Source organism: Delphinus delphis, chromosome 8 (genome assembly GCF_949987515.2).
Source record: "Delphinus delphis chromosome 8, mDelDel1.2, whole genome shotgun sequence".
NCBI lineage: Eukaryota > Metazoa > Chordata > Mammalia > Artiodactyla > Delphinidae > Delphinus > Delphinus delphis.
This window is the reverse complement of record NC_082690.1, coordinates 47,630,278-47,647,534: the sequence shown is the minus strand read 5'-3', so window position 1 is coordinate 47,647,534 and position 17,257 is coordinate 47,630,278. Positions and strand designations below refer to the sequence as shown.

The 17,257-nt window shown below is 38.9% G+C and overlaps 1 protein-coding gene across 10 annotated transcripts in view; it reads right to left on the bottom strand.

Moving 5' to 3' along the window:
* Positions 1–14,272, bottom strand: part of PICALM (phosphatidylinositol binding clathrin assembly protein) — a 107,688-nt gene extending 93,416 nt beyond the window's left edge. For 3 of the 10 annotated variants that reach the window (XM_060018150.1, XM_060018153.1, XM_060018149.1), the window contains exon 1: positions 13,931–14,266. In XM_060018150.1, the coding sequence (XP_059874133.1) occupies positions 13,931–14,060 (130 nt within the window). In that variant the 5' untranslated portion in view covers positions 14,061–14,266. Of the gene's footprint in view, positions 1–13,930 lie in introns of all 10 variants that reach the window. The other 7 variants (XM_060018144.1, XM_060018147.1, XM_060018154.1 and 4 more) reach the window with 6 other exon arrangements.
* Positions 14,273–17,257: the final 2,985 nt, after the last annotated feature.

Here is a 17,257-nt window from a genome sequence, read left to right as displayed (position 1 = left end):
GCTGACCATCGTCAGATGATAAGATAGTTTGTGTTTAAGTTCATTCATAAATTTGGAACTCAAAAACACTTCACTTGCATCCAAGCCCACAAAAGCCATGAGATCAGTGTACCTGATTTTATTTACTCAGTGAGCCAAACCACCATGTATAACAACATTCAGAAGTACAACTTCAGGTGCCAAAGCTCATCTAGCCCCCTGCACAAAAGGCAACAGGATTGTAGATTCCTATCTTCCTTCCCTTTCAATAACTCTGCCACAAATTACCAGGAAAAAGGAAAGCAGTTCCTCCAGTTCCATAACACTGGAATCTAAAGCTAGGAAAGCAGCTAATAAATGGGAGGAAAGGGGATCCTAAAATCAGGATCTGGGGAGGAGAGACCAGAGTCTATCAAGATAACTCCTGTCCTTACAAGACATTTAAGGGCTCTCTCTCCAACCTCATCTCCCTCTTACTCTCATTAACACTTTACATTCCACCATACAGCACTACTTAAAGTTTTCCCCAAACACATCAAAATGCTTTCTTGCCTCTGTGTCCCTAAATGTGCTAACCTATTTAGGAGGAATCCCTTTGTCCATCTGGCAAATCACTGTTCATTCTTAAAATTCTTGTTACCTCCTCTACAAAGCTGTCATTAACTCCTTCAAAATTACTCCAGCCCCTACTTTGATACTTTATGTAAATAATATTACGCATTTATCTCAATTATTACAATTATTTGTTTACACATTTTCAACATCAGATCTCATGTTCCTTTTAGAGTAACGATTAAGTGCCATTCATTTTTACATTACTTTCTAGGCCTTGATCACTTTTCCTCAGCACCCCATTTAATGCTTCTAACCAGGGGTTTTGCCAGCACTGTTCAATTCAACAGAACTCAATCTCAGAACTTTCACCCCATATTCTTGCTCATAGAACAAGTAAAAGATTTTAATACAGTTTCCTAGATAATTTTACTAAAATAACATGAAATTTTAAAAAAAGATTTGCTCTTATAATTCTCTTTTTTCCACTCAGGTCTTCTCCAAGAAATACAAAGTCACACAAAATAAACTCTTCAGTCTGTAGGTACACAAATGAATTAAGATTTATCTACATTACACATTCAAAAAAAATTAATTTGGATTTCCATAAGCAATTCACCACAGAGCCCTAAGACTAGGACAAAAAGGGCATAGGTGAAGTAGGTAGTAGAAAGAAGCCAATCAAGGTCAACATCCAGTTCATTATAGCCTATGAAAGACATATACTTCATTTCTATCTTACTTTACAAGTTTTGCCAATATCTTATAACAAAAAACACAAGCATTTAGCAAATAAGGCCTATAGCATTCTGCTATCAGGTGTGAACTATCACAGGTAACACAAAGTCTAAAATCAAAGACTGCCTGGAATTCACTTACAACAACCGTACATTAGCAAATAATACTCATAATAACAGGGGAAAAAAGAAAACAAAAACAGAAGAAACATTTGAAATCAAATATACCAATATTAAGTAGGTCCTGGAATAAATAATATTTTAAGTGTGTCAAACTACCCTAATTTTATATAATCTAACTCTGGAAATTTACTTCTTAACTTCCATAATTCCTCACATTTTCAACCAATAAAGAATAAAAATTTACTTCATCATGGAAACAGAAAGAAGTTTAAACAAACAACTACTACTTATAGCAAAGGCATTAGCCCTACAGTAATCTTTGTCTTCCTTTATGGAAAAAATCCTAAAACGTTCTTTGATAACACATTAGAAACCCCTCATGGAAATTTCATCCCTTCTTCATTCTTTCAGCATCTTTTTATTACATACTTGCTATATGCTCTATTTAGCACAGTAAAGAGAACACACAAGGGTTTTCTGTAAACACTTATAATTATAGAAGCTATACGTACCCCAATGTCCACTGCAGCACTACTTACAATAGCCAGGACATGGAAACAACCTAAATGTCCAACAACAGATGAATGGATAAAGAAGATGTGGTACATATATACAATGGAATATTACTCAGCCATAAAAAGAAATGAAACTGGGTCATTTGTAGAGATGTAGATGGACCTAGAGTCTGTCATACAGAGTGAAGTAAGCCAGAAGGAGAAAAACAAATATCGTATATTAACGTATATATGTGGAATCTAGAAAAATGGTACAGATGAACCTATTTGTAGGGCAGGAATAGAGATGCAGACATAGAGAACAGACATGTGGACACAGGGTTGGAAGTGGAGGGTGGGATGAATTGGGAGATTAGGTTTGACATAAATACATTACCAAGTGTAAAATAGATAGCTAGTGGGAACCTGCTGTAGAGCACAGCGAGCTCAGCTCCATGCTCTGTTAACGACCTAGATGGGTGGGATGGTGGGGTGGGAGGGAGGTCCAAGAGGGGGGATATAGGTATACATATAGCTGATTCACTTCATTGTACAGCAAAAACTAATACAACATTGTAAAGCAATTTTACTCCAATAAAAAAAAGTAGTAGTACAAGTCATTATGGAGAAGTACAAGATACTATGGAAACATACACACCATTCTGTATAGACAAAAATTACTGCTTATGGACACTCATGCAACTATGTATTATCTCTTCACACATTTAAACTATCCCAAGAACCTAAAAAAAAAAAAAAAAAAAAGGTTGTTGGATTAGATTAATTAGTCCATTCAGTTGAAAAATGTTTGACTTGAATTTTCCATAGTCAATGAACTATTACCAGTACTGGAGAATGCCATCAAGGAAAATTTTTTCTCCCTCACTAATCTCTATTTCCACATTACACAGAGGTAGCAGAGTTGTACCCCATGTAAACCTCAAAAGAAGGGGAAAAACTCAAATATCCTTCATTTTCCTTAACGTCATCTTGTGTCCACACACCATATATAAAAATTAACTCAAAGCTGATCAAACCTAAAAAAGCTAAAACTCTTAGGAGTAGGTAAGGTGTAAATCTGCGTAACCTTGGATTAGCCAATGGTTTCTTAAGATATTATACCAAAAGCACAAATATTCAAAGAAAATATAGACAAACTGAACTTCAAAATTAAAAACTTTTGTGCATCAAAGGACACTATCATTTATTTAAAAAATTATGAATCACTATGTTGTATACGTGGAACTAATATAATATTGTAAATCAACTATACTTTGCTTTTTAAAAGGGCAGGGGGAACACTATCAAAAAAGTGGAAAGACAAGACACAGGATGGGAAAAATATTTTCAAGTCATATAAGGATCTAGTATCCAGAATATGTAAAGAACTCTTCTAGCATTCCAAATAATAAAGAACCAAATTTAAAATGGACAAAGGATCTGAATAGACATTTTTTCAAAGATATACAAAGGGTCAATAAGCTCAACATCATTAACAAGATGTTTAACATCATTAGTCATTAGGGAAATGCAAACCAAAATCATGATATATACTATATATATATATATTTAACTAGGATGACTACGATGAAAAAAAATTTTTAAATACCCTGAAAATAACAAGTGTTAGCAAAAATACGGAGAAACTGAAACCTTTATACATTGTTGTTGGGAATGTAAAATGGTGCAGCTGCTGTGGAAAACAGTCTAGTAATTCCTCAAAAAGTTAACATATAACCACCATATGACCCAGAAATTCTTCTCCTTTGTACATACCCAAGAGAACTGAAAACACATGTTAACACAAACACTTCTATACAGATGTTCATAGCAATACTATTCTTCCTGGATTTAAAGGGATAAACAACCCAAGTGTCCATCAATGGATGAATGAGCAAAATGTGGTATATCCATACAAGGGAATATTATTAGGTTATAAAAAGAATGAAGTGTTGTTACATGCTACAACATAAATAAACCTTGAAAACATTATGCTAAGTGAAAGAAGGCAGACATGAAAGGCCATGTATTGTATGATTCTACTCATATGAAATGTCCAGAATAGGAAAATCCATAGACAGAAAGTAGATTACTGGTTGCCAGGGAATGAGGGTGGAGAGATGGGGGGAGTGATTGCTAACAGATAGGTGGTTTCTTTTGGGGGTGGGGGGAAACGTTCTGTTATTAGATACTGGAGATGGTTGCACACAACACTGTGAATATATTTTGTTATGTGAACTACATCTCAATTTAAAAATTGCATGAAAAAAATCACTTTGCCTCACAATCCCCCTTTTCACATTAGCTTTGGATTAAATGACAATATCTCAAATCAGTCAATACCATGCATGATAATAAATTTCTGCAAACAACTGTTTCTAATACACCAAAAAGGTCTGCAAATCCTCTCTGGTGTGAATACCACCCTATTTACTTTTTGGTATATACTTGAATTACGATAAGATTTTTGCATATTAGATGTATTTAAAATGTTACATTTGTATTTCTCAAGCTTCCACAGGATAACTAACTCTATTACCAGCACATAAAAATTTTAACATACATACACACACACACACCATGACCCTTGTTCTCAGAGCTTATAAATCACATGAGGAGATCTATAATCAGCAGAAACATGTACATTAAAATACAGCAACTGAGTATACCCTATGAAGTCACTTGTAAAGTATACCTGCAATCTTTAGTGAGGGAAGAAGTTTGCAAAGCATATCTAGCTTCCTCAACCACTACTTGAAAGAAATGTCCCTTGAGTAAAATCAGGGCCCCTAGCAAGCTTTCAAGTACTAAGTTTATGACTATAAGTACCAGCACCGTTTCAGAAATCACTGCTGGAATTCCAAGCATTCAGAGAAGACTTGCAGCAACTCCTACCAGCCCCTGGAATGAACTGATGATCTGGATTTAGTGGTCTTACTATCATGGCCATCACTACTTAGCACTCCAACCTTTGCTTACCCTACAAGGCTTCGTTCTAAAACGGTCATTTGTTTTCTTTTGCATCTTGACGTTACCTACTACGTGTACTTTAGGCCATCACTACTACTACTCCAACCTTTGCTTCATACCTCACAAGGCTTAATTCTAAAAGTCATTTCTTTTCTTTTGCATTTTGACATTATCTATTAAGTGTACTTTATCCTAAAGTGAGGCTGCCACACAGTTATATACTGGAGGCACCCTGCACATAGATTATAATGTGATCAGCACCTCCTAGAGCTGTACAAGGAAGCAGCTCTGATAAACATTTCAAATCTAATTCTGGTACCCTGTTTAATTCTTAAAATTAATTTCTACTTTTAAGACCATATCCTCAAAAACCATGCATTTGAATATAGTTTTCAAACTGAGTAGCTGTAACCAAGAAACTTTTTTTCTTTGCTATAACAATACTTTGGAAAAACCACATAATACCTAAACAAAACTAAACCTCAATGCCTCATAGGTGCCATAGCAATTTGTTATAATCTTTTTTATCAATGCTACTGAATGACTTCATATATAATTTTGTAATCGGGTGATTACCATTCACTGCAACTAAGATAATGCCCACAAAAACATTATTAAAATATCTACTGGAATAGATCTCTACGGTGTGTCCACCATACATTGTTCATGGAATAGCCTGAGCTGTGACGGGAGATTATGTGTAATCATTCAGTACTTACTGGGCACCCAAAGGGCCACTGATTAGTTACTTTGAGAAGAGACATAGAACAGTACAAAAAAGAACAGTTCCTATTCACAGAGAAAACACACATGAACCCAATATATACATAAAAGCATAATACTGAGTACAGTTTAATAAAAAAAATATATATATATGTAAACTTTAAATGGTGATAATAATGTTGGACTGACAGAACCAGGGGGAGTTATTCAGTAACGTCTTTAGGAAAGTGGTTACTTTAAAGGTGAATGTTAACAAAAGCAAGTTAGTTTAAAGAAGGTTTAAAAGGAAGGATGCATCTGTACTGACAGAGAGGTGAAGATATTTTGTGTCCAAGGAATGGGATTTGCAAAGGCTGGCTAATAGTTTGAGGGTCAAGAATTTATTTTGGTTCAACTGGTACCTAACCTGCTTGACTGAAAAGAAATAGCTTAGATATATTTAAAACAAAACAAGTGAGGAAAAATAGATCAAGAGTCTCAATTTCATGCCCCGGTCCGGGAAGATCCCACGTGCCGCGGAGCGGCCGTGCCCGTGAGCCATGGCCGCTGAGCCTGTGTGTCCGGAGCCTGTGCTCCGCAACGGGAGAGGACACATGGTGAGAGGCCCGCGTACTGCAAAAAAAAAAAAAAAAGAGTCTCAATTAATGATGGACTCTATCAAGGCCTTTTAGGAAAACTTACATTATTACTGTTAGAGACTCTTTTTGCCCCCCAGAAGTCTCCTTTCCAAGTCACACAGCACATTCTTTCCAATCTACTCAACCGCATGACATAATCGAAAGATCACGTCACATCTCTTGCTCAGTCCTACAATGATTGGACCACTGTTACCCATCAAATCAAATCAAAATTACTCTGAGAATTTAAAGGACCACTTACATCTAGTTTCTCTCTAAGTATTCTTTTCTCCCCTCTTCTAAACACCATTCCTTAGAGTTGCATTTTTTAGTCTCAGAACCTTTACAATCTTAAAAATTGAAGACCCCAAAGAGCTTTTGCTTATGTGGTTTTTCTCTATTGGTATTTACTGTGTTAGAAATTAAAACTGAGAAATTTTTAAATATTAATTCATTTTAAAATAATAAAGTTCATCATATGTTAGCATTATTCATAAAAAATAACTGTATTTTCCAAAACCAAAATTTAGAACAGCGGCATTGTTTCACATTTTTTTCCAAAACTCTTTACTATCTGGCTTAATAGAAAACAGTTAGATTTTCATATCTGCTACTACATTCAATTTGTTGCAGTACCACATAGCCTCTGGAAAACTCCACTGTACAATAGTGGAAGAATGAAAATGGAAAAGGAAAATAATGTCTCAGCATATGAATATAATTTCGATTTCACAAATACGCTGAAGGGGTCTTGGGGACTCCCAGGAATCCCTGGACCACACTTTAAGAAACAGCCATGAATAGATAAACATGGTCTATTCATTCTCTAGAATAGAAAATCATTACATAAAAAGTTACACTAAAGTGAAAGCCAGACCTGATGCTAGACTACCTGGGTTCAAATCCCAGTTCTCTTCTTCCTGGCAATGTGACCTTGGGCAAATTACTAAACTCAGTGCCTTAGTTTCCTCTTCAGTAAAATGGTGATAATAATAAAATCTCTTGGACTTCGCTGGTGGCACAGTGGTTAAGAATCCGCCTGCCAATGTAGGGGACACAGGTTCGAGTCCTGGTCCAGGAAGATTCCACATGCTGCGGAGCAACTACTACCGAGCCTGTGCTCTAGAGCTCGTGAGCCGCAGCCCGCACACCTAGAGCCCATGCTCTGCAACAAGAGAAGCCACTGCAATGAGAAGCCCACGTACTGCAAGAGAGTGTAGCCCCCACTCGCTGCAACTAGAGAAAGTGCGCGCAGCAACGAAGATCCAACGCAGCCAAAAATAAATAAATAACTTTAAAAATAATAATAATAAAATCTCTCACAAAGTTGTTGAAAGGAATAAACAAGTTTATAAATGCAAAGTGTTCAGTAATGTGAGTGCCCAGCACAAAGTAAGCATAAACATTTGTTAAATAAATATAAACACAACCTAGGCATAAACACAAAAAACATGTCTAGCTGTGAGTATTGCCACTATATTCTAATGTAACTTGAGAAATCCTTAATATTCTGATAACCCGGCAAATTACAATTCTGAACATAATTTTTAATACAAAGGTTTAAGTTCATTAAAATTCCCTTTTAAAGGAATATCATTAGTAAATTGTAACTGCCTACAAACAATTCTCCATGAAAAGAACCATATACACAGTGAATACACAAAATTCTGAAAGATCAGATCCAAAAATTTCAATTCTCTAGAGAAATATATAAAGCCATTTAACTGGGAACATACTGAGACAGAACACAAAGTAACGGAAATGCCACTTCAGCCACCAAAAGAACAGGAAAAGCAAATATTAAGCCTTTACTTTGAAAATCTAACCCTACTTCTTCTTGGTAGGGCGCTAACCTCTTGCCAAGAAGTCTTTAAGTTTATTTTACTTGCTTCTTTGACTTTAAGGGCAAAATCACGGAACTAAGCACTTTGAAACTGAAGAAAACAGAAAAGACTTTCTATGTATTAGGGTGAACTTTCACATTAAATATTCTAAATGATAATCAGAGTCAAAATAAAGTATTTTATTCAAATTAAAGCAATTCTGATGACTAATTAAAATCAATTATTTTAAACAAATCGGTGAACTTTCACATTATTTAAATTAAACCAATTCTGATTAGTTAAAATAAATTAAACAATGTATTTTTAAAACATCTGGGGGGGGCTTCCCTGGTGGCGCAGTGGTTGAAAGTCTGCCTGCTAACAGGGGACACGGGTTCGAGCCCTGGTCTGGGAGGATCCCACATGCCGCGGAGCAACTGGGCCCGTGAGCCACAAGTTCTGAGCCTGCGCGTCTGGAGCCTGTGCTCTGCAACAAGAGAGGCCACAACAGTGAGAGGCCCGCGCACCGCAATGAAGAGTAGCCCCCGCTTGCCACAACTAGAGAAAGCCCTTGCACAGAAATGAAGACCCAACACAGCCAAAAATAAAAATAAATAAATTAAAAAAAAAAATCTAGGTAATTCCCTGGCGGTCCAATGGTTAGGACTCCACGCTTCCACTAAAGGAGGCACGGGTTCAATCCCTGATCAGGAAACTAAGATCCCTCAAGCTGTGCGGCACGGCCAAAAAAAAAAAAAAATAGGGACTTCCCTGGTGGTGCAGTGGTTAAGAATCCACCTGCCAATGCAGGGAACACGGGTTCGAGCCCTGGTCCGGGAAGATCCCACGTGCCGCAGAGTAGCTGGGCCCATGTGCCACAACTACTGAGCCTGTGCTCTAGAGCCCGCAAGCCACAACTACTGAGCCCAGGTGCTGCAACTTCTGAATCCCGCATGCCTAGAGCCCATGCTCCTCAACAAGACAAGCCAGCACAACGAGAAGCCCACACACCGCAATGAAGAGCAGCCTCCACTCACTGCAACTAGAGAAAAGCCCGCACACAGCAATGAAGACCCAACACAGACAAAAATAAATAATAAATAAATATTTTTTAAATTTAAAAAGTAAAGTGGAAGAGCTTAAAAAAGTTAAAAAAATAAAACATCTAATTAAATATCATACAAGTGCTTTACAACTCAAATGAGAGGGAAAAAAGCATGTCACTTCATAATGATGCTTCACTTCTTTTCCACTGAAATTAAATTCTAAGACATCTTTAAAAATTATTCAGACATATAAAATATATAAACAAAAAAAGCACTGCTACAAGGATAAAAAATAGATGAATAAAGTCTAAACAGTATTTCTTAAAGTAACAAGTCCACCAGTGAAGCCTAATTACTTTACAAAGAAATTTTAGAATTAATTTGCTAGTTACAAATAAGGCAGCTACCGAAATGGCTACAGGTAAAATTCTCTTCAGGTTGCTCTTTTAAAATACATACTATTCAGAAACATAACTAAATATGTCAAGGAGGAAAAACTTATATTTGTGGAGTTCTACTATACATCTCCTACAATTGACATAAGTAGTCAAATCTTGCTATTACCACTTTGATGACTCAATTACCATTTTTTTTGTATTTCAGAACTATTAAAGTAGTAAGGGACAGAATAGGTCAAATAATGAAAATGAAAATATAAATCATACGATTAATTCTTATGGGAAAGAACAGTAAGCTCAAACATAACTATGAAATAATTGTCCATTTGGAAAGCCCCAGTTACCTTATTTCTAAACAAGCGCCATCTAGGGGCAGATCTTCTACTTACTATCTTCCTCACAGGTACCTTCTTTCAAATCAGATCCCAGTTACCAGATATATTCTTGACAATACGCAAACTAAGGACCCATTGGATATCATTAACTAAGACATTAAAAATCAATAATTTGCTTAGAAAGATAATTATTTTGGGTGCATGTCAATATTTTATATGTATTTTCAATGGTTATACAAACCACTTACCCAAATACAAATTCCACCCTCTACATATTCAAAACATTCACAAATTCTTACTTAAAAAAAAATAAATTTCCACAATTAAAATTAGGCAGAGTCTAGAGCCATTACACAACACACAAATACCCACACTGTATCTACTTTAGAGGTATGCTTATAACGGATACTTAATAAGAACATGATCTTGATTTTGTTATACAGAATGTAAAGCAGATGGTGGCTGGAATGAAGTGTCCCTTGAAATTAACTGTAAAAAATATGGATATAAAAGTGAAAACATTAGAGCCATTAACATAATATTTCATCTCAGTGAAACATGCCCCAACATAAATGTCCAAGGAAAGTAAACAAGTATAGAAAAAAGTGTTCTTGTCAAAAAAACAAGAGTAAAGGTTGTGAAATCAGGTAAGAATGTTTTTACGTCAAGAATTTATAAATTTTAAAACTCTTCTCTGGGCTTCCCTGGTGGCACAGTGGTTCAGAGTCCGCCTGCCGACGCAGGTTCGAGCCCCGGTCTGGGAGGATCCCACATGCCGCGGAGCAGCTGGGCCCGTGAGCCATGGCCGCTGAGCCTGTGCGTCCGGAGCCTGTGCTCTGCAATGGGAGAGGCCGCAACAGTGAGAGGCCTGCGTACCGCAAAAAAAAAACACAAAAAAACAAAAAACAAACAAACAAACAAAACCTCTGTTCTGTCTGTACTTCAACCAATAATGTTTTAAGTATTCTATACCTCTTTAAATTTAGTTACAGATGATCTTCTATGCATATGACTTGCCTCTCCCATAGCTATGAGAAAGGATTAAATTAGATAATGGTTAATAAGTGCCTGGCAAACTGAAGTCCTTCAAATACAAGGCTGCTATTCTTCTATCTTGATTATGGCCATTAGAGGCCTGAAATTAAATGCAAACCATGTTTAGTTTTAAAAATATGCTTCAGGTTTGACAATTCTTTTCATATTAGGGACACTACTTAACATTATTATCTACTGACCCCTATAAGCAAAGCAAAAGCTCTTTCTTAAACAAGTATACAATGTAGTATGAATTAAGCCATAATTCATGGATTACAATCATCATTTCCTAATATAGACAGATTTTGGCGAAGTACACAGAAACCACCTCCACACTCTAAAGGCTTATAGGAAAAAGCAGTCTTAAGCATATTTTTGTTAAATACTAATATTTAAAAAATAAAATCATTTTCATTAGGGTCAACTAATTAGGCAACAGTTTCTCAGTATATTAAAAGGCACAAGAGAACTAAGCCTTCACTAGAAAGAAAAATTCCTAAAAGAGGAAAAATTGTATCTACATTAAAGACTTAAAAGTCCATGATGTCAAAACCCAGAACTGTTTGTGAAAGCCTTTTCAATTTCCTCAAAGTATGTTAAAGTGTGTGGGGGAAGAAGGTGTTTACAAAAACCACTCATTGGTCAGACTTAAATTTATTCCATTAGTGGAACTGGTTATAAGGGTGTTTTAAACAACAATATAAAGAAAATAGTATTTTTAAAAAATTGTATTTTAAAAATAGTATTTTAAAAACCTCATAGAGTAAGTGGCTCCTTATTCATACAGATTTTTTTAAAAAATCAAACATTACCAGGAATATTCAGGTTCTAAAGTGGGAATTTATAAACACAGCAGTGGTAGAGAAAAAGACTACAAATGTGAGATTATCCATATACCAAACTTAATCCCAGTTCTTATCTGCAGCAGCTTCCATTACAAGAGAAAAGGCTAACATTCATAAAACCACAAGCAAGTCTCACTCTCCTAAATTTACCTAGCCTATTTTCTGACCTTTTCCACAATGTGTTAGAACTGCAACATTTGAAATAAGACAAGAACCTTTAAAAAGACTTTTAAAAGTGGTATCTATTCGTGTTATAATTTATCATTTTGAAGGGAGAGATGAGGATAACAGTTCACAAAGTCACAAGTAGTTTCTTCAACGCCAAAAACAAACAAACAACAAAACCAACCTAACAAAAGAATTAACAGTGTTAGGGCAAACCATAGATTGGGTAGAGCAAGCCAAGTAGTCATTTGAAGAGAAGTAAACAGTAGAAATGTCTACTCCAAATATCAGACAATCAAAAGAGGTACTTAACAGCTTCATAATGTATTTAAAACAATTTTCCATTTATAAATATGTCACCATTTAAATATATTCTGAATTCTTTAAAACAGTCAAGGATTGATAGTTAACAAGCAGCCTCCATGAACCGCACGTCAAAAGAAGAACCAAGCAATAATGATGCCTTTTTAAACTTTTCCACAAGGAAGGAATAAGTCACAGTGAATAATGGGTTTGTCTGTAGCAGTAACTTGTTCTAACAGTACTTCATGAGCAAAGTATCTTGGAAGAATTCACATTTTGTACATTTTTTTAAAAAGCGCAAACCTTACGGCCAAAGTCCAAACAAGAACTCAAAACAGGACTCCCGTCAGTGAATTCCCTTTCAGGACATGCTCACTCTTGCTTCATACAGTAAAGCAAAGTAACTTTCACGTAGGATGAAGTCAGTCAGGCATATGTGTCCAGTAGCCATTTAAAAAAGGAACTTATCTATTACAATGCCTTTTTCACTATGTTTCCCTGAAAAGTTTCAGGTCAAAGCTCCATTGAGTCAAAGCTTGAGTAATCCACTGATCTTTGTACCTTGAGGTAAAGGAGTGGAATAAAAAAGGAGGATATTACAGGTGGCTTCCAGGTTTGGAAAAAGTTGGGAGGAGTTAGCTCTAGTAATTGTAGCTAAGTTAGTGAATGGTGTAATATCATGCGTGTAAGAAAAACTAGTTCCTCAAAAGATAACCAACATAAATTAAAATGGAGTCCAAACTCAAGCATCACCAAATATCTTTTTACCAGTTTTTTAAAGGATGTATGTTATTTGTAGATTTGATTATTAATCTATTTTGAATTCCAATAGTCTACGCTTCACTCAAGCTTCAGAATTCAAACCGCCAGGCTTAACAGCTCTAGGAACTGATACCAAAATCAGCAAACCCTTTTCCATATCCCCATTAGAAAAAAGAAAAGGGGGGGGGGGTGACTGACATTCACAAATTATCCCAGTCAAAAGCATGAAAATACAATGATTAAACCCCACCAGAGGTGATTAAAACTCCCGGCGTTCCACAAAGCTTTCCCCACACCAACAGAATCCCTTTACTTTCACGCCCACGAAGAAAGTAGTCAGAGGAAAAAAGTCGGATATTGAGTATGATATTTACAATGAGACGAAGGAACTTAAGTGAAGATACAGAGGCAAAGAAAGGTAACCCAAAGGGCGGGGTGGGGGGGGGGAAGGTGGACGAGAAAACCGGGAAAGGAAGGGACAGAAGAGGCCAGTGGAGCAAAGGAAGTGAGAATCACTTCAAGGGAGGCGGCCCTCAGGGTTGCGGAGAAACAGGGATCCGGGCCCACGGAACCAGGCGTTTACGGAAACCCGAAGAAGGCTAGTGGGGAAACAATAGGGCGGTGAGGCCGGGAGCAAGCGGGGAGACGCTCAGGAGAGGGCGGCTAGGCAGCACGGGACAGATGGGAAGAAAGAGTAGAAGGCTGCAGCAGACAGAGGAGGCCGGGAGGTGAGGGGCTAGGTGGAGAGGCAAGTTGGCCGGCTGTAATGTGTATCGCGGAGCACCGGGCAGAGAAGCCAGGGTCCCCTAGGAACCTGGAGGGGAGTGGCTTGTCAGGGATTTTTAGACAGGGAACGGAAGCCGTGAAGGCAGGTGTGATGGAAGCAGAAAGAACACAGCTCGGATGAGCACAGGACCCGCCGCGCCAGAGAAGACGCAGGGAGGGAAGAGGCAGCTGAAGCGGGGAAGAAGAGAGATAGGGAGAAGGACGCGGGTCGCGGGGGCAGCGGTCGGCTTCACTCACAGTCCAGGTGCTTTTTCTTGGGCCCCATGATCTCGTGGGTCGTGGCCTTGCATACTGTCTTGGACACGGCGGAGCCGGTGACACTGTGTTGGGCGGCGGTGATTCGGTCCGTCAAGCTCTGGCCGGACATCTCTGCGGCTCCTCCGCCACCCCTCCCGCTCGGCAGCCGGCGGGGACTGGGACCCCCAAGCGCCGGAGGACCCCCACCCCCCCTACCCCCACCGGCTCCTTCTCCGCCTGCCGGCCTGGGGCGGGGCTCAGGGCCGCGCGCTGCCACCCAGCCCGGAAAGAACCGGCTCTTGTCACCCGCGGGGTCAGGCACGATATCGGGCACTCCCCTGCCCCCGCCTCAGCTCAGCCCACCCCCTCCCTGGTCAGCTGAAGCCGGGCAGGGCAAAAGGGACAGGCAGCTGCAGGAAAATGGCGGCGCCAGGCTCCTCCTCGGAGCTTTCCGGGCTGCCCCGGGTCACGTGACTCGGGCACCGCCCCTCCTTCTCCGTCTCCCGCCCCTTTTCCCTTCTCTTTCCTCTTCGACGCAGGCCCTCCCTCGCTCGGCGAGGGAAGAGCGGGGCGGCGCCCGCGCGTTACGTGATGGAACCCGCCCGGCGGGCGCAACAGGAGGCTCCCCCGCGGGGGCAGTGCGCTGCCCGCCGCGTCACGTGACGCTCCCTGCTAACAGGTCGCCCGAGGCTGGGCTCGCTGGGGTCACGGGGGGGGGGAGGTGGGAGGCGGGGCGAGGGACGTATGGCTTCTCCCTTCTCCCCGCACAAGGGTGTCCTAGCGTCTGTGATTGAAACCAACGGCTCCCCACAGAGGAGGTGCAGCTACCTTCACAGCTACCCCTGAGCAAGGGGGTGTCAGAGCTGCTTGGGCTTTCCTAGCAGAATCAAGAATGTGTTTAGGGAGGCCCCCAAAACCATCCTCCTGGCTTTAATGAAAAGGAAAAGGCTTCCGTCGACCCATTCTCGGAGGCTGTCAGCAGACCTCTCCCTACAGTGGGTATTGAAGCTCTCCCTGCTTACTTACCCCAGAAGGGTTGGGGGTTTTTTCCCCTTTTCTTGAGAGGCTTGGAAATGTCACCTGTTTTTGTTTATCTCTTCCCTGAAAACTTGACACATTGCTGCCAGTCTAAATTTGGATACTAATGGGCCAGTATTTTTTTCTCTAGGGTGTCAAATAGGACAGGAAACACATAGCTTCACTGGAATTTGAAAAGGGAAGTAGTACGATGATGTCAACAGAGATTAGCTGACCCTACAAGGCTGACTGCTGTGGTGATTAAAGGTCCAGACCATAGAAGGAAGTGAGAAGGTAGTAAGTGGAGAAGTCCCATTCAGAGAATCCAGACATCACTACCTGCCATCTCCCCTGGTTTAGTCTTTGTTCTCTTTGGCCTCTTTTTCTCTTGCGTAAGCCAGATTTTCAGGGAAAGAAGACACTTGAAACTGTCCTGTGGGCATTTTAGAGGAATTATTATATCCTGTGAATCTATTCTATGAGATCCAGATCTATTTCACAAAGTCTTTTAAAATGTTAAAATGCCCCACTTTCAACACAAGTTTAAGGATAAATTTTAAAATCTCCATGAATGTTAAATTACCATGATAGTCCTATGTAATCTTGCTAGTTTCAAATGAAATGCTAACATACTCAGAAAGTCTGTGTACACCATCTGCTAGCCAAGTCCAAAATACTGTGCTTCAATCTGGTGACTCTCAAAAGATGCAAAGCTAATGGTTAACATTTTATGTATCATCATGAATTTTGTGGTCTCCTCCCATTCCCTTTCCCCCCCTTTTTTTTTCACTATGGCTGGTGAAAATTTGCAACACCATGCTTTTGCCAAGAACATAAAGTGCTTAAACCAGCAGGCTTCATCTGTGTCAAGCCAGCCCCAAATTTCTCAAAACTGTAATGACTTCCTTCAGTGCATCTGCAATCCATCTGCAGTTTGGTGCCCAGTTTGCTGCCCTGTGTCCATTGGGCCGTGGAGTTACCCAATTCTTAAGACCTCCTTACTATTCTTCTGTGGGTTCCACTTAATAAGTTACCGAGTGGCCTGAGCCTCTGCATTGGTAGACCCCTGCTGAGGTAAACAGGAGCTAAATCAGTAGCTAAATATTTCATCTTTAGGGAAAATGTAAAAGTTATTCCTAAACACACAGAAGGCAACGTGTATTTTTTGCACTACTATGAATGTCATTCTAGGAAGGTATTTCACCATTACTTTTACCAAAGAGATTCTTACAAACCACCATTATTCAAATAACTGTAGACATGTTCACCTTATAAATAAACTAGCTTCTGTTAGAAATATCACTGTACTTTTTTTCAAGGGTGTATTTTAGAAGTTTCTAAATATGTAAACAATTAGTGTCAATTAATTGTTAGGGTCCCCTAAATTAAAAAGTATATTGTAGAGAGGTGCGAGGTACGGGGAGGGAACAACCGTCTTTTGAATGCTTTCTATGTGCTAGGAACACTACATGAATTTTTTCATTTAGTTCTCATTACTATAACTCTAAAAAGTATTGTGCCACTTAATAAAGGGAAGAAAAAAGTCTTAGAGATTAAATGCTTATATAATTTTCTCTATTGCTTAAAAAAAAAATTCTTAGAAGTCCCAGAATCCCACAAATACTCAAGTGATAGAAGCAAGATTTAAAAACTCATTGTCTTTCCATTACTTTATCTAGATTCTTTAGACAAGACTTGAAGCAACTACCATATATATTAAATTCATTCAACAAATATTTCTTGCCTGCATACCCTGTGCTAGGCATTGCTAGGTGCTGATGTAATAATGTGTGATGCAAACATGGTCTCTGTTCTCAGAGTTCTTACACTATTTTAAATGGCAACAGAGGAGAAAAATAAGTGGGGAGAAGAAAATATGCTGCACCTGAAGAATCTTTATGATGTCTGTAACTTTAAGAAAATGAGGGAGAAAAAGAATATGGAAGAGGGGATTGATCAGAATTTTTACCCTTTATTATTTCAGTTAAGCCCATTCCCAAATCCAAAGAGTCTACCAGTTCCCTACACCCACTCTTCTTAGACATTAAGGTTATCTAAATTATAATCTTTTGACATTCTGTTAGCTAAGCTGACATGAACAACTTGGCAACCCCTTCATCCCTCACCTTTCAATGTTTATGTTTCCTGATGCTGCCAAATCAGTTAAAGATCATAATCTTATATAACCTTACACAAAGGTAAGGACTTTTCTTTGAATGTACCTGAGCTCTCTTGCTAGAACCTCCAAGCAAGGACTTCACTTCCTTATTCAGACTCGCAGCATACACCCTTGTGATAATAATAATTACA